At 41.4% G+C, this 17,750-nt stretch overlaps 1 protein-coding gene across 2 annotated transcripts; it reads left to right on the forward strand.

The window, feature by feature from the left end:
* Positions 1 to 16,717, forward strand: DERL1 (derlin 1). Of its 2 annotated transcripts, none has more exons than XM_068396999.1 (8): positions 1 to 312; positions 1,976 to 2,087; positions 5,349 to 5,413; positions 7,718 to 7,744; positions 9,639 to 9,734; positions 10,430 to 10,482; positions 11,618 to 11,728; positions 14,016 to 16,717. In XM_068396999.1, the coding sequence occupies exons 1-8, from the start codon at positions 160 to 162 to the stop codon at positions 14,152 to 14,154; spliced, it is 756 nt and encodes a 251-aa protein (XP_068253100.1). In that variant the 5' UTR covers positions 1 to 159; the 3' UTR covers positions 14,155 to 16,717. The 2 variants fall into 2 exon arrangements, with proteins under 2 accessions (XP_068253100.1, XP_068253101.1); XM_068397000.1 differs by lacking the exon at positions 1 to 312 and adding an exon at positions 431 to 1,632.
* Positions 16,718 to 17,750: the final 1,033 nt, after the last annotated feature.

Genomic DNA, 17,750 nt, shown 5'->3' on the forward strand with positions numbered 1-17,750 from the left:
TCGGCCGAATGCGGGGGCGCCACGTCTGACTCGGGGCGCCCCTCCCTGCTCAGGGCGGCGGCGGCAGGAGCGGCAGTGGGAGCAGCGGGCGGAGCACGGCCGGACCCCCGCTTTGCCTCTCCCTCAGCGGCCAGTTCGTACCGAGGCCGCGGCGGCGACATGTCGGACCTGGGGGACTGGTTCCGGAGCATCCCGCTGATCACCCGCTACTGGTTCGCCGGCTCCATCGCGGTGCCGCTCATCGGCAAGCTGGGCCTCGTCAGCCCCGTCTATCTCTTCCTCTGGCCCGACGCCTTCATCAACCGCTTCCAGGTACGGGCCGCAGTACCGGTCCCGGCGTCCCTTGCGGCGCCCGCGCCATCAGAGAGCCTGGTGCGGGGCGCGTGGGGCTTTCTGGGAGCTGTAGTGAGCGGCTGGCCGGGGGCTGCGGGATCGGGGGCTGCAAGCGGCCTCCGCGGCCGGCTTAGGGGGGAACCGCGCAGCGAGGCAGCCCTTAAGAGTGACCCAGATCGCCTCCAGCGGCAAGCCGGGCCTACCTTCCCGCTTAGCCTGTATAAGGCCTGCGGTCTGGGCCCCAGGTTTAGCTAGTGCTCTGCCTCCCTAGGCCCCGGGCTCCCCACCAAGGTGACACAGGCTGCGGTGCCTGGCCCTGCCAGGGCCCCTGGGTGAGGCAAGGCAGGCTGTGGCTCTTCACAGGCCCTGTAGTTCGTCTTGCGTTTCATTCTGGTGCCTTTTTTTTTTCCGAAGTTTGTTGGAGGGGGTTGTTCTGGCTGGCACCGGTTGTTGGGCCAAGGCACTCTGTAATCATAAAACCTGTGTCTGTGGCTTCAGGTGACTTGCCCAGCCTCCATTGTGCAATTGTGTGGGTGTGACTTTGGGAACAGAGGTTACAGGCAGGTGTGCAACCATCCTAAACTGTAAGTGACCCTGGAGATGTTAAGGCAGAGCTGTAGAAGTGCACCTTCTTAGTGCTTCTTGCTTGGAATTTGAAAAAGCTTGTGTTTGGTATTGTCAGCTTTAGTTCCTAGGTATGGCTGACATAAACTAACAACTGAAGTCCTGAGGTTTCAGATGTACAGTGTGTCTGGATGCATTAGCAATATCAAAAGCGGTTGCAAACTGGACATAGTCCTTTTCCTTGCATTGGGAGACAGGTTCAGTGTTTTGGTATGCAGGTGTGTAGGGGGAGCGTGCCCACTGGATGAACTGAAAATGGAAGTGAAGGAAAAGATCCCAGCTTTTAAATTTCTATTATATGTGCTCATTATATCTTCAATGAAAAAGACTGAGTGCAAAAAAAGATAAAAAGCTCTATCTGTAGTTTGTTTCATGTATTGTCCCCAAAATTTTGTAGCTTAAAAGGCTGTTTTTTCCTCTAGTTCTGTTATTCTTTCTGGAACTGTGATGTTCAGGATCCCAGTACTCTATTTGAAATATTGTCGGTTAAAGAGCTCCTTCATAAATGGCCAGACATTTTCTGTCCTTGCTACATGCTGCCATGCAGTTGGCTGTCCCTGATACTGATAGTTGGGAGACTCTCTAAAGCAGGTGCAAAATGCTCAGAGCAGCGTGTGCTGTCTGGAAAGGTACAGTAAAGGTCGTTGTGTGAATTCCTTGGCCTCTGTACAACAGGTAAGAGTGGTTTCTGTATGGATGCTTTTAAAACAGGGTAACATCCTTGCAAGCCTATCCCTTTTGCACTACGATAAAGACTCAATACTGTGAAGATGTCATGGAAGCGATCTGCGAAGTTGTGTGTGATTTCTGTTGTAATCTTAATAGCTTTGCTTATCAGATTTAAAAAAAAAAAACAAAACAATAACTGTAAAAGCTGCCGAAGTCGCAGTAATTGATTCTTGGACTGTTTTTTAATCTCCTCCTTGATCTTCCAAGTAATTGATAATGAACAAAAAGAAAAAACCTGTGAGTTCATTTTACAGTATGTAAATATATCTTTCTCTTTTAATCTGGACAGATCTGGCGGCCAATGACTGCAACTTTCTTCTTCCCAGTGGGACCTGGAACAGGATTTCTCTACTTGGTGAATTTGTATTTCTTGTATCAATATTCATCACGATTAGAAACAGGTATGTTATCCATTAAATTGTATGCACATGGTAAACTCTGCCCGGAGTTGAGAGACTAAGCATTGTCAGATAGAGGTGCTGTTGGGAACGTTTGTGGTGATGGGGTTGTGGCTGATTCGGACAGAATCGTGAGAAAGATGGCTCATCTCCATGTCCGCTTCTGTTGGTCAATGGGAAACTGCTCTGAAAACTTTTGCTGTGACTGGCTCCTTCCCTTTGGCAGGGAGCCTGTTCATTTAGGATCTGAACTTGATACTCCTTTCAATAGGAGGACCTGGTGCTTTTATTTGTTGGATTTTTAGGAAATTAAGGAGAGAGACTAAAAGATGACGTTACCTGTTTTCTTGTGTCTGATGTCCTTTAACACAGAAGGATGATATAGCATGTGTAAGAATGGGTATATCCCTCTTAAGAAAACAACAATGTCAGTTTTTCTTCTTTTTTAAAAGGCAATGATGCTTACCTGTGTTATTCTATCGGTTATATTGAATTGAGAGATACCTTGTACAAATGAAGTGTACCCCTTTGTCAAATAGAAATGTGAAAAAGTTAAGGAACTAGCTGGATTTTCAGTTAGGGGGAAAAATTAAGAGTGGAAGAAAGGAGACCAGATAATGTATCATTTCTCTCAAAAAAGAGATTGTTGTTACAAGTCAGCTTCAAAACTGGTTTCATTTTGCATTGTACAGTTCATTAAAGCTACACAAAAATTGTTTCGATTGAAGTAAATAATTAAAGTATCTGAAAGCCTTTATGATCAAGAATTTTGGTGTAGTTCTAATGGAGTCTTAGAACTGATGGTGTAAGTGGAAATGCGTTGCAAGGTGATGTTTGGCAAGTCCCATGATAGAGATGAGATCCCCGGTAAACCTGTTGTCCAGACAGTATTGTGGAATCCCTTTTAAGTCGTAAGAAGAGTAGCCAGGGAAGGGAGGAGTGGTGCCAGATTGCATTTGGTTGGGTTTTTTAGTGAAAGTAGTAGTTTAATAGCTAGAAATGGTTCCTTCTTCTCTTTGAGCCTTTCTGCAGTAGATTATGATCACATCAGAGTACTGGCAGTTACGACATTCTACTGTGCAAAGCTATGTGTAGTAAGAGTTCCTGATTAAGATATGCAAATTATAAGACATCACTGCTTGTATATATACTTACAAAATGCTCTAGTTGTCTATGCTGTGGCAGAAGTCTCATGGAAGGAAGGCAGTTCTTTCATCAGTAAATTTACATTCCTGCTGTCCAACACATCTGGATTTTGTTGTTGTTTGAATCAATGCATTTCTTTTATATTACAGTCATTTTTCTGGGTATAAATGAAGTTCTTGGTTAGGTTGGTCCTTCCTCTCTATGAAAAACGCTTGGATCCTTCTGAAAGTGGGAGGTGTGTAAGTTGCTGATAATACGTTTACAGGTGGAAATTGGTGCAGGTCTATGCTTCCTTTTGTCTGTGAAACTGAGGAAGTGAAACTTCTATTTTCAGGGTTGTACATGGTTTTTGAGCATACTCTGGTGTTGCAGGCTATCTTTAAATTTAGCTGTGAGAAATATCTTTATGGTTTTGTACTGTGCTTGTGCTTTCCTAACAAGCTGACCTCTAGCTTCCTGAGGACAAGGAGATTGATGTGTTTTTGTTTCGTTTCTGTTGGAGAAGAAGGTAACAAATATCAACAGAGAAAGCAGAATATGCAGACTTCACTCCCCAGCAGTACAAATGATGAGATTATGAATCTGCAGCTCTTCCCCGGTGACTGGATTATACCCTGGGCCCTACTGAAGGACCCAGTGGGCTAGAGCTCACCTCACCCCTATGCTGAGCTTTTTGGCAGACTGTAGCTCAGTTTTCTTAGATATTTGTTGGAAAGTCGACTGAAATAGTTTGTTTAATATTCTTCTTAGTAATCTCCTAGATAATGAGAAGTGAAAAAACGTTAAGGGCATATTTGCTTTGATTTCTTCCTATTCTGGAGGAATTCCTGTGCTGGAGTTTCTACAGGGTTAGTCAGCTTCCTCTATTTGTTTCTATTTGTTGTGTGGCAACAGTAAGGAGAAAACTCCAGTGTATGTAGTTCTCCAACTTTAAAACTTCCCAAAAGATTTTTCAAAGTTTTTTTTTTTTTCCCCATGTTGTGTAACTTGCATGGCTGAACTTAAATAATAAACTTAAAATGACTAAAATATCAATTTTGTTTTACATAGGCTGAGTTACTCTAGTTTCTTTCTTTAAATTTTTGGGGACATGTAAAATACTTGTAGGAAGCCAAATAGTGCTAACGTTAAGCAGTGGCCTCTTTTCTAGGCATTTTGATGTTTAATTATGAGCATGTAATTCAGCTTGTTTGTGGTGCGCTGTGTTTGTCACTGTGTGGTTCGGGTCTCTTTCAGCAGTATTCTCAGGATTTCCTTGTCTGCGTGGGGCTATATGAAAGTTGACAGGGGTCTTGCTCAAATGCCGAGGTCTGTGCCAGCCTTTTACCACAGTTTGCAAGAGTAAGAGCTTAAGATTTTCACGTTTGCAAGGAGTTGTTAGGGGTTTTGTTTCTTAACCCTTATCTCTTCCAGGTCCCAAACTCAACTGGGCATCTAAAGATAATTTCATTTAGTATGACCTGAAGGGAATGTTACTCTTTTTTTTTTTTTTTTTTTTTGTTTCCACTTTCCTGAAAAAAATTGACCCATGTTTGAAATGGGAAATTAGGCAAGCAGTTCAGCTTAGGAGAGGGAACCGAATGTGCTGCACATGCGTACCCTCCTTGTCACGTATGTTAATTTTTCTGGAGTGTAAAAGCTACTGTATATCTTGACTCTGACTAGATGATGCAAAGAGGATGCAATTTGCCTAAGTAAGAACTGGTTTTCACATGACTTGATCATTAAACTTGGTGTCTATGCTTTTGCTATGCAAGTATATTTCCTTATTGTGTGCTTCTGACCTGCAGCTTCTTATGAAGGTTGGGGTCCAACTTCATTTTGAAGTCTTGTGAAGTTAAAACCATTTATCTCCAGAGTTAAAGTGCGTTCTTTTTTTAAGTAGAGCTGCTGTGTGTGCACTTAATGCAATAGGCTGAATGTCTTATTTTTTGGTCCTGTACGTTGTTCTATTATAAGGCCTTTTAAAATTTAAAAAATAAAAATCGTAAACCGCAGATCGCATGTAGGGCAACTGTTAGTAACTGAGCTTTTCTTAGAGTCCTAAAAGTAAAAAAAAAAGTCTTAATTCCTTATCAAGATTTCAGTACCTTTCCTAACAGTTCTTTTCATTTACAGGGGCTTTTGATGGAAGGCCAGCAGATTACATGTTCATGCTCCTGTTTAACTGGATCTGCATTGTTGTATCCTTCTGCTCATCATCAAACTTTTTGAATATTTTGTTTCTTCTGTTTCTGCCTGAAATATGTTCAAAGACCGGCTTTTAGCAACTAACACTCTTAAAATGTATGAAATGTTCGCAGGGGAGTTTTTAATCTTCCTGGAGAGGTAGCGAGTGGCTTTCAGGGAGAATACTAATAAATGTTCTAATACAGGTATGTAGTCTGGGGACTGGAGTTCTGCTTATATAAAGCTCAGCTCATGCTGTGTGAGCTTCCATGGTGCTCGCTGTATTGCTTCACTTAGCCACTTCTGTGGATTGCTGCATGGGCTAAGAGTGAATTTAGTGTGTTTAAGCTGCTGTGTGCAAACAGGTCTGATCTCTGCCATTCCCTGAGTTAGAAATTCATGTACCTCGTGGAGAGATCCTTTACCTGCTGGGTACAAGTCAGCTGAGTCTGTGAAAGCAGCGTTGTGTTATCTGCACTGAGACAGCTTCCTGAAGAAGCTGGCTTGTTGGTTTGGGGATATTGGGTAACAATTTTTCCATGGGCTGTGGTGTTCTACCTGAATTTTCTTTAGGTGTTGGATACAAAACTGGGAGGAGTTGTTGATACACCAGATGGTTGTGCTGCCATTTAGAGGGATCTTGAGAGGCTGGAGAAGAGTTCTGGTGAGGAATCTTGCGAAGCTCAGCAAAAGAAAGTGCAAAGTCCTGCCTCTAGGGAGGAACAGCCTCAGGCTCCAGGACGGGCTGGGGACTGACAGTCTGCAAAGCGTCTTGGCAGAAAAGACCCTCGGAGTCCTGCTGGATACCAGGTTGTCAGTGAGCCATCAATGTGGCCACCAGCCTCCCAGGCTGCATTTGGCAGGGCGTTGCCAGCAGGTTGAGGGAGGTGATGGCTCTTTTCTGCTCAGTCCTTGTGAGACACATGTAGGGGGCTACATCCAGCTCTGGGCTTCCAAGTAGAGGAGTGGCATGGACATTCTGGAATGAGCCCAGTGAAGGGCCATGAAGATGATTAAAGGGTTGGAGCATCTGTCATGTGAGGAGAGGCTGAGAGAGCTGGGATTGTGCAGCCTGGAGAACAGGAGGCTCACGGGTGTCTTATACGTGTGGATAAATACCTGATGGGGGAGGGAGTAAAGCAGATGGAGCCAGACTCCTGTCAGTGGTGGCACAAGAGGCAACAGGCACAAAATGAAACACAGAAAATCCCGTTTAAATGTAAGAAAGTGCAGTCAAACAGTTTGCCCAGAGAGGTTTTGGAACCTTCATCCTTGGAGGCGCTCCCATTCTGTTTATGCTGTTGCTGCCTCCTTGTAGCAAGTTGCAGTGTCACAGCATGTGGAAAAAAGGGAATGGTGACATCAGTGTGAACCAGAAACAGCCAGGAAAGCTAATGTGTAGAAATGCTGTCACCTTTATCAATAGATTAACTATCTCTAGTCGCATTGCACTGTATGGAGGGAATTGCTATTCTTGCTAGTCCTGCTGAGCCACAGCAGTGACATGAAAACAACATGGGTTTAGTTATGTTGTTAAGAAAACCATCAGCTTTGTTGTGGTTGCAGGCTGTTGGCTGTGAGCTATTAGATGAATCTGATTGTGACTTGACTTTCAAACTGGTCATTTAAAAGCTTCCAGTCACTTGTTCCCTCTATGATGTAAGGAGAACCTGGATGCATGGTCTGGGAAAATGCTTGGTGCCATTTTATACACATTCATGGACTGTTAAAAGCATTCTAATCATAGCAAAATTCTTCAGCAGTTGTTTCTGCTCAGCAGTTACTGCAGCAAGTAGATCCTTTGGGTTCCAAGGTAGGAGAGTAGTATTAAAAGCCTGCATTGATGCACTTCAAGAAATTATTAATTTTCTATGACTCAGTGGCAATATATTGATTTTTTTTTTTTAAAGGCTGGTATTTCTTTAGTTAGAAAAGCAACATTTTAGTCTTTAAAAAACTAATGAAAGAATCCAGCTGTTAAACCTGTAACATGCTTTTATGCAAGGACTCATTGAGTTTGTAGTTGGCCAGTTTTGTCATGGAGGGAAGGCCAGTGCATCCATCAGCCCTTGCGGTAATGACTTGAGGTGGTAGCTTGAAAGGCTACTGAAAAGCAATTATTGAAACCAAGTGTGTAAGTCTCTAGATCATCGGCCATTTTTCATTTTTTCGAGTGGTTAACTTAATACTACACAGGAACGCTGTCTTAATTTTAAACATTAAAGGCCTTTGCATGTGTTTTCAGTGTATGAGCGGCTTCTTTTTGGCATTCTAGTCTATCAGGTTCTGCTGTGTTTTCCTTAGTGGTGCAATGACAGATAACTGGCTTGGCAATGGACATGCAGGTAAGTGCAGTGCAGTTTCTTAAATAATTTTTTGGAACTTTCTGACTCCTTAATGACTTTATAGAGAGCATTATCGACATAACTGCAGAACATAGTTAACCTGGGCCGGTTTAGGTTATATCCAAATGGACTGCTGTGTGTTTATTGTTTGGTTTTTAGTTTGGGTTAGCATCAACTAATGTCACAAGCCTGTATCTGACTCTGCCACTCCTACCCTAGTTAGGGAGTCAAATGAAAATTGGCTCTTTATGCAGTCAGGAAGTGTTCAGCCTTTTACTAAAATGGACACAAGATGTCACCTGTGCACTGTTTCCTCTAATGAATGTGGATCTGCATTCTTTTTTATCTAAAAATGATTCTTGGGTTCATTAGTCTTCTCAAATTCACTGTGCCCTTTCCTTGCTGACAGAAGATGCTTTTGTGGAAAATGCAGCTTCAGATTCAGATCAGAACTGTGAAGTGCAAAATCGTCACAAGAATGATTAAAATAGTGGTCTGAAGAACCAGTTTCAATGAGGTAGTTCTTATCTCCCCAAATATTAAGGGGGGAAATGGGGGAGTGTTTCTTGGACACAAGAGAATATCAGATGACTGCATGTCTTCAGCCTGCCTCTGCTGTTCTCATTTTATTTTGTCCCTGTCACCCAAAGCCTGAACTTCTCATGTAAACTTTTTTTGCTGTGGGGAAGACACCACAAAATTCTTCAAAAGCATGCTGAAGTCACCCATACATTGTATGAATTTTAGACTGATTGTGTTGATTTGTATCTTTTTAAAAAGGTACTTAAAATGGTTTTATATCTGCAGAAAAAATATTGCTTAAAAGATAATCAGGTGTTTGATGTACAAATGTGTTTTCCTTAGAAATAAGGTTTTTTTGCTTATGTTGACTGGCTTGCTTGAAAGTGAGAGAGAGAGAGTAAGATAGTTGGGCTTCTATTCCCATGTCAAATACTGTCAGAAATTAGATATTACTTTGTTTTTCCAGTAGAATAAAAATGGTTTTAATAAAGATCCTAAGGTGCTTGTGTGACGAGTCAGACTGCTGGTGCACCATAGGGCTAGGGGAAGGGTGGACTGATGCTGGTGTGCCAGTTTTAACATGGAACCTGTTAAACCCGAAGGGATGAGTTTTAAGCTCTTTGCCAAACACATGAGCTGGTTCATAGTGTTAAACCATGGAAATGTTGCTGGCACAGTCTGTCTTCAGTTTAGAAATCAGCAGATAGCTAAAATAGTGCTTTATATTTGTTTCACTAGAAATAGTCCAATCAGCTAACAGTAAGGAGGTGTTCAAAACAGTCTCATCTCCTGGCATGAAGCATGGGTTCACTCTGAGCTCTACCAAGGTGGCTTTGCCAAGACTGGCTGCGATACTCTGAAATGGTGATTTACTGGTGCACCTTCCCTCTGTGGTGCTCTGAGGGGGACGTAGCTGGCGGTTCGATGGAGGAACACTTCATCTGGCGTGTTAGTTTAGCCCTAAATGAATGTGTTTGGGTTAGTACCCTGGGTTGTGAACGGAAATGACTGTGGCACAAATATGTCGCTGACTCTGCTGTAGGTGTGCTACCAAGCAGCTGGGAGCAGAGGAGTTCACCATAGCTGTTCTTTTACTTGTTGCAAGTTGGAGCCCTTTGCTTTGGCATGGTCTTGCAAAAAGAATGACCAAGTATGTTCTCCTGCTTAGCTTTCTCAATAGCTTTTGAAAAGATCCATGACACATGGTGGCAAAGATTCTGGGGCAATCTTTAAAGATTCTGCTGATGTATCGTGCTTACAAGCCATTTTTTAAGATTATAGATCCTGTTGCCTGTTTAAGTTTCTTGGGCTTCTGTGAAAGTGATAGTAACCTTTTGCCTTTTTTTTTTTTTTCTTCTTTTTAACATTGCAGTTGCTGATGATTCCACTCATTATGTCTGTACTTTATGTGTGGGCCCAGCTGAACAGAGACATGATTGTATCGTTTTGGTTTGGAACAAGATTTAAGGTATGTCGGACAGGATATTGGAAAGGTTTCTGCCCGGAAGATGCATGTGAAGGGGGTGAGGGGCAAAATAGAAATATTTTCTCTTATTAAAGATGTCCCATGCTTTCACATAGCTATATACTCCTTGAGATGCAGCAAAGACAAATTTCTTCATGGTCTTCCATATGGTGTCACTCAGTGTGGCTTTACTGAAAAGATGTCCTGACAACTTAAATTAATCGATCTGAAAAGAGGAAAAAATTCCTGATAAACATTAATTGGATAAAAGCTGGATGTAGTGACACCGCAGTGACAAAATTTTAATATTTTAAATTGTTCTTTCCTGTGCAACCTCGTCTGTTTCTGACAGATCTTGTAGTGAAAACTCTTTTGATCGTTGTTTCCAGACGTTTTAAAAATCAGAAATATTAGGACTTTGTTTCAGATGTAAGCTTGCTGTGGAACATAGAGTGCAAAAGACGCATCTACTTACAATGTTTAAGTGAGTATGACTTGTCTAAAAATGTTAGTGGTCACTCAGTTTGGAGTCTCCTACCTTGTTAGGTAGAACCTGCTTAATTTAGTATATCAGGATTTGTGTAATGCCTAAAACATTGAGATTATAATCATGCTTATTAGTGCAGTGGGAAGTTGAGCAGGTTTATATCCTTAACTTGTACTTACAACTTCCCTATCTCCATTGCGTTCTTTTTCAGGCCTGTTACCTTCCATGGGTTATTCTGGGATTCAACTACATCATTGGTGGATCGTACGTATTTGCTTATATGGCCAATTTGAAGTTAAATGTGCTTTTACAGCTATTGAATTTATTGTTGAATTTAGAAGCAATGTTAAAATAAGAGGCTTAAAGATGAATAATCTGACTGATCATGCTTTGTCACATGGTGCAGTAAGAACTAGAGAATGCAGGTGAGGGGAAAGTAATAAGAATTTGGTTTATTTTCTGGTAGGTCTATGCATTAGGCCTTTTCCTTACTAAAAGAGTAATGGACAATAAAGAAAAATGTCATCCCATATGACCAGCCATCATTACTGGTTTTGGAAACAAATTTAGCTTGACTCTAATAGTGCTGTTACTTCTTTCCCTCACAATCTCACCCAGTGTGATATTTTTTTAGCTTGTGAAACAAGGGAAAATGGCAATAATAAGCCCACAGAGTGCCATATTAGCACCTGCTGAATTCGTTGGTCTGTCTTGGCTTTCTTTGACTAAACTCCATGATGCAGAAATCTCCTCTGTGCATGGTCTTTCCCATTGGTGCCCTGTGTTGGTTGGGGCCTGTTGGTGCCGCTGTAACACAGTTAGTGACAATAAAAAGTTATGTGGTTGATTTATAGAAGGAGGAGATAGCACAGCAAAACCAAATTCCATTTTCTGGCTGTGCCTCCTACTGACTCATCCGTTACTTGAGAAGACTGCTTGCTGTTAGATACCTGCTGTTTCTATGCATGATGGAAGATACTCAAGGGCCTCCATTCAGAAGTGTTTTTACAAAATTGGGCACAAAACAGTCCAGTACAGTAGGAGACAGGTTGTCCAGTGAAAACAGCAGTAACTTCTCAAGCTCTGCAGACTATTATTTTAGACACTAATAGCTGTACGGTCTAATTCCCTGATGTAAACAAGTATTTAATTGCATTTTCAGTACAGACTGTAGAGAAGGCTTGGAAGGAGGGTGGAACAGCCTGTTGATGTATTGGCACTGAAGTTTGGCACTTCTTTAGAAGTAGCTGCAAAATGCTGAAGGAAGGGATATTTTCTGTGGCTCATGGCCCTGGCAATGCCTGTGGCAGGCGAAGAGTAGTAACTGTCAGAAGACGGTCACTCATTTATTTTCAGAGAAGACAGCATGTGGAACAACTCTTTTTCTTTTGCCTTGCAGAGTCATCAATGAGCTGATCGGAAATCTGGTTGGACACCTGTATTTCTTCTTGATGTTTAAATATCCAATGGATTTGGGAGGAAGGAATTTTCTGTCCACACCTCAGTTCCTGTAAGCTGGCTTTACTCTTTAGCTCCCTGTTTGTTTGGTCCAATTTTCTGCCTTGTTCATCAAACAGATATTTGCTGGGATTGTAAGGTGTAAAATACTTTGCTAAATCAACCTGCTTCAGACTATCGTATTGACTGTTCCCTTACTACAAGGAAGACATTGAGGTGCTGGAGCGAGTCCAGAGAAGGGCAACGAAGCTGGTGAAGGGTCTGGAGAACAAGTCTTATGAGGAGTGGCTGAGGGAACTGGGCTTGTTTAGCCTGGAAAAAAGGAGGCTCAGGGGAGACCTTACTGCTGTCTACAAGTACCTGAAAGGAGGTTATAGCAAGGTGGGTGTTGGTCTCTTCTCTCAGGTAACAAGTGATAGGACGAGAGGAAATGGCCTCAAGTTGTGCCAGGGGAGGTTTAGATTGGATATCAGGAAAAATTTCTTCATGGAAAGGGTTGTCAAGCAGTGGAACAGGCTGCCCAGGGAAGTGGTGGAGTCACCATCCCTGGAGGTATTTAAAAGACGAGTAGATGTGGTGCTTAGGGACATGGTTTAGTGGTGGACTTGGTAGTGTTAGGTTAACGGTTGGACTCAATGATCTTAAAGGTCCTTTCCAACCAAAATGATTCTGTGACTGTGCTGCTCAAAATCAAAAATGTTGAGTTTCTTGTAAATGGACCATGTGAGAGTTCTTTGTTACCCCTATGGATGGCTTGTGGCCTTTACCCACTCTTAAGAGAGCAGAAGTCATAGTTCTGCTAGTGAATTGAGCTGTAGTACAGAGAACTCCCTAACAATTACCAGACAGTATGAAAAAACCTGTTTCTCCTGTAAATTATATTTTATCTGTACTTCCATGTGTCATTACAGTAGCTACCAGTTCAGCAACTTGTAACAATAATAGGAGTCAGTTGCAGACTTGTTCAGGACTATAATATGTATTCTGCTTTGCAGTCAGTACCAGTCGCCTTGACTGAGACTGCAGGTCTTGGTTTCTGAAGTGCTTTTCCTTGTGATCTGTTCATTGTTTTGGCATTGAAATGCTACATCAGAAGCCAAAGCTTGTAGCTTCAGTTGTTCTTGTCCTCATCCTTTTGGGTTGTAAATATTCTTTCTCTACCAAACTTTAGTTAGCAACTTAGTTAACCCCTTTTATAGTGTAAATTGTTAATTATAAGATGCAAAGTTGAACTACAGTTATACTTTCTGTACAAGTTTTAATGAGTAGGGAAGCTTTATATTGTACTTTTGTGTTTGCAAGCAAGCCCTCCTGGTAAACCTAATTTTCCATAAAGATTAGAAGACATGCTGTTTTAAAATGTCTTTCAAGGTAGTAACAGCTCTGAAACTGCCATCAGTCTTGTTATGTGCAATTCTCTTGGTTCCTCATATATGTATTTAATTTTTCTCTTGTATTTGGGAAGCAGGAACAGAAGTACTACAGACATCTCTAAACATCTCTTTGCACTGTAATATTTTGTTAAAAAAAAAGATGCTGTGATTAATTATAGATACTTTTCATATAATAATGAAGAACTTTTTCTCTACAAGATCATTTTTCTTGTAGAAAGGAGTCTGGGTTTTATGTCCAGGCCTCAGATTTTAGCGGTCAAATTCAGCAAAGGATTTGCAGGAGCTCAGTGTAACTATTGTAGAGTTGAAATGATTTAATTGATGGCATCCCTTGCAACATGCAGAAGCTGTATTTTAGATCACTCTATTTAGATGGTAGCCTAAGTTGGATGGTAAAGTCTTAGAGTTCTGATTTGCTCTGGCCAGGTCACTTGAGCTTTGATTTCAGACAAGCTAGTTGCTTGAGCTTGTTTCCCTTAGTCTCTTTGGTCCTTAGTTCCTCAGGAATGTTTACTTGGAGAGCAGTGAGATGGTTAGATGCTGTGATAACAGGAGCTTTGTAACTGTTGAAGAGGGAGAGATAGTCAGAAGTTATTTGGATTTTTTTATTATTTCCCTTGGAAAAAAAAGGAGAGAAGTTAGGGGAATTAAGTTTGTATCACAGCATTTGTTCTTCACCAATGAGACTCCCTTATGTGGGTTCTTTTCCTGTGTTTCATTATTGTATCTAACCATATCCCAGAGTTGGAAGTTCCCCAGAATTCCCATTTCTCAATGTGCTGAGGGCTTAGATTTGGAAAGAATTCTGTGAAGTACTGCTGTGAAAATCCAGTTTTATCGCGAAGTCTAGCAGCTAAAAGGAAGTGCATGGAAAAATATTCTAGCATTTACCCCCAAGGTACAGCTGTTTCTCAAACTCTCTCCTTCTCTCCTGGTTTGTCCTAGGTACCGCTGGCTGCCAAATAGAAGAGGAGGAGTGTCGGGGTTTGGTGTCCCACCTGCTAGCATGAGAAGAGCTGCAGAAGATCAGCAGGGTGGTGGAAGACACAACTGGGGCCAAGGTTTCCGGCTTGGTGACCAGTGAAGAAGAACTGCCGTTGGAAAACAGCAACTCTTCAGTTTGAAGAGACGTAGAACCGACCCTTCCTGGTGCAGAGCATGCTTGAGAATTGAGCTCTCTGTAGTACTGTTGGATTTAACTGAATAGAAAGAATGTTTCTTGTTCAAGAGAAAATCAAAAGCTCCAGAAGGGAAAAATGTAGATCTTGCTCCAGGTTAGCCAGTAGTGTCCAATTTGATTCTGCCATTAAAAAAAGCCTTCTTTGTACAGTATTGTCTGTCTATTGCAACGGGCATCCATTATGCTGTCTTGTTCCGTGATGTGATGGAACAAGCTAATGGTGTTCTGTCTCGCCTGGTACATTAAAAGCTTTGTTGGCTGTGGTAAGGTAAGAATCCAGTGTGAGGCAGATGGATCAAACTAACCCCAAAGTTTAGGAAGACGACTTTTTCTATAGCTGGGTTTAAGTCCCAGGGTCTTCGAAAATGTTATTCAAGTGATATATCTCTGCTGCATTCATAAAGCGAAGTGCAAATGTTTCATTTCCATTATTAAGCTGTGTTTTGAGGGGAGTTTTGTCTTGCTATGCAGCATTTGTCCTACCAGCTCCAGCATGGGCTGAGCAAGACTAAGGATAAGAGGGCTTTCATTTGAAATGGGAATAACGGATATTCACAGAATTGAAATCTCTGAACTCTTCATGGCGTGTTACAAGGCTTGCTCTGTTTAAACTGAAGTTGTCTGGCTTGTTTTTTTTCCCCTGAGATCTGTGAATTCTTGGCTTCAAGGTTTCTATTTTGATTGCAAAATTGGGTAGCACAAATACTACTTAAACTAGAAAATGTAACGTATCGTGGTTAATGTAAAGGGTACTGACTGCAGCATTATGTTTGTTAACTGAATCTTCAACTTTCTCTAAAAAGCTTTAAGACATCAAAGAATCAAAGCTGGAAATAAACTTTTCCAGGGTCAAAATACAATAGAACAGATTGCTTTATTACAGGACTCTTTCATTGTCAAATAAGGAATGATGTAGACTGTTTATTAGTATGTGTACTTTTTTGGTAAAACTTTTTGACATGGAAAAGGGAATGATTCTGTACAGTAGTTTTCCTCGTACTGGGTTCCTGTGGGTAGAGCACAGGGCTAAGATCCAGGAAGCTGTAATGCTAGCTTGTTACTGACTCACCGCATGGACTTGAGCAAACTTCTTACTTATTGCAGTTTTCCCATCTGTAAGGAGGACTCATACATGTCTCATAGCATTCTTAAAAGGTAGATGGCCCTGACTCCCCTAGGTGGGAGCTGCTAGTGAGCAAGGTAAGGCTTAGGTTAACATAAACGACGACACTTAAGCTAGGAACGCAATTACTCTAAGCTTAACCAAGACTTCTGAGTTGGAATATAGTTGCTTCCTTTTTATTTTATAGTTAGAGGAAGAAGAGCACCATCACTAGGATGAGATTAAAGTCTTCGACTGAATTTCCCTTCAGCATTTGTCTGTCTTTTTACTGGGTAGGTAGGGCACAGAAGGCTGTTCTGTCTCAACTTAGGTATCTCAGGTATCTATAAGTAAGTGAAGTGAGTCTGGGCCAAAATATTTTTATTACTACTTTGTTTCTTCACTAAACCTGGGTTCTGAAGGTTTAAAAACCTGTAAATACTACTTGATGTGAAACTGGGTGGAAAACAAGCAGCTGGACTGGAAGTTTTCAGCTGGCTTGCTTGAAAAAAAAAATGCATGCTCCATTTCTTCATTGCAACTCAGTTTTGTTGATCCAACTTGTGGAAAAATGTAGAAAACTGGTAATGATCATATTATGTGCTTAGGTTTTACAGGAACTTGGAGTTCAGAAATCACCTGCCATTTTTGTCCATTCAGTGATAAGTTTTAAAGATGCTTTTGTCTCTTTCTTTGTATAAAATGGTAGGTAGAGGACTGCAGTGTTGTAAATACTAATCTGTTGTTGACCGACAGCTGTTACTTGATGCTAACGTGACAAGTCTGAGAGCCATCATTTTTATAGGAGTCATGATGCAGTCAAGTGTTTTTAGTCATACTAATACCACTGTCTCCAAAGCATTTGTCTTTATTTTGAGTCAGGACCTAACTGTTAAGTGAAGATGCAATAGTTTGTGACTCAGCTAAAGTCCTGGCACACTCAAATTGCAGAACATCTTTGTACAGAAGGCCAGAAGGAAGGCTTGAGTGAGGGAAGGATGGCAAAAGTCGTCGTCCTGGCCCAGTGCACTGTGCTGGGTCTTGCTTTCTAGTGCATCCTCCTATAAATTAAGAGGAAAAGGTTTGCAAGGAAGATAGACTTCTATTAGTCTGGATTAGCTTTTGACCTGCTTCAAGTCAATTTACTTGGTTTATGGAAAATTTACTTCAGAATTTTGTGTTATAAGCTCAGTTTGTTTTCCTGTCACTTGTCACTTGACCTGAAGCACTGTTTGTCCTCCAGCATACACTGACAATGGCAGTCTCTTGTTAAATGAGTACCTCCTTTCTTATTTTATACAGATAATTTCCCTTTTTGTAATCAATTTTTGTTGGCAAAGTTTTAAATTAAAGTTTTAATCTCTATTACTGTCTCTGTTTTGCTAAATCATACTTCAGCTTAAGACAAGCCTTGTGATCTGCATGTCTCTGGGAAACATCTGACAGCTGCACTGTAACACCACCTCCTGCTGTTGATAAAAGTACTCAAGAAAATGGCCTGCTTTTGGGTGGGAATCTTGTCTTCTCTGATCGGTTGCAAAATCGTAAATGCATTTTCTTTGTTGATCACCGTGAGTTTTGACAGTCTGTGTCCTTCCTGGGCTATTATCATTTTATAGCTTTTTTTGTATACTTGATGATTCATTATTGTCCTCTGGGAGGAAGTATCCTTCTACTTACCCTCAAATTTCATGGGATTGATAGAGATCATTTACTTTTCCAGAGGTAAGCTTGGTATTCTGCAATACCCTCTATCTGTCAAGCCAGATGTGCACAGCTGTCAAAATTCCTTTTGAGGCTCTTATCTCAGCTGATTTGGAGACACATTGAGCATCCTCTGAATGACTTTTCTCATCTTCATCATTCATCTGACTGCACTTCTCCTGTTTGTTACCATAGAGGCACCAAAGAAGATCATGGACTTGATACATGAATTTGTTGTGCTCCTTGAGCTGGAAAGTCTTGGTCCGTACTAAATACACCAGATAGAAAAGCATGTCAAGTGTGTGCCTTTTGATTTTGCTCCAGCTGCATGAACAGTCAGCAGGACAGCCAGGAATATGAAATCAAATGCTTCTAAAATGCTTCATCTTTCATTCATATCGCTTTGGTCTTGGCAACAGCTCCTTTCTCAACATGACTCAATAATGTGGTGTTGCTAGTGATTTAATGAGAAACTGGACCTGTCGCTTCGTTCTGTCATCTAATTGTCACATTAGGAAAACTGAGAGGCTTTAATTTCAGAATAGCATATTGTTTGCAATACAACATAAGATTCTTTCTGTGTTTGTGTCACTGTGTACCTTATCAGGGAGGAAGAATGCTTTGCCTTGATGGTTAAGGTAGTGAGCTGGAGAGATAGATACACACTAATTTACAGTCTGAAGCTTCTGCTATA

The sequence above is a fragment of the Nyctibius grandis genome, chromosome 3 (genome assembly GCF_013368605.1).
Source record: "Nyctibius grandis isolate bNycGra1 chromosome 3, bNycGra1.pri, whole genome shotgun sequence".
NCBI lineage: Eukaryota > Metazoa > Chordata > Aves > Nyctibiiformes > Nyctibiidae > Nyctibius > Nyctibius grandis.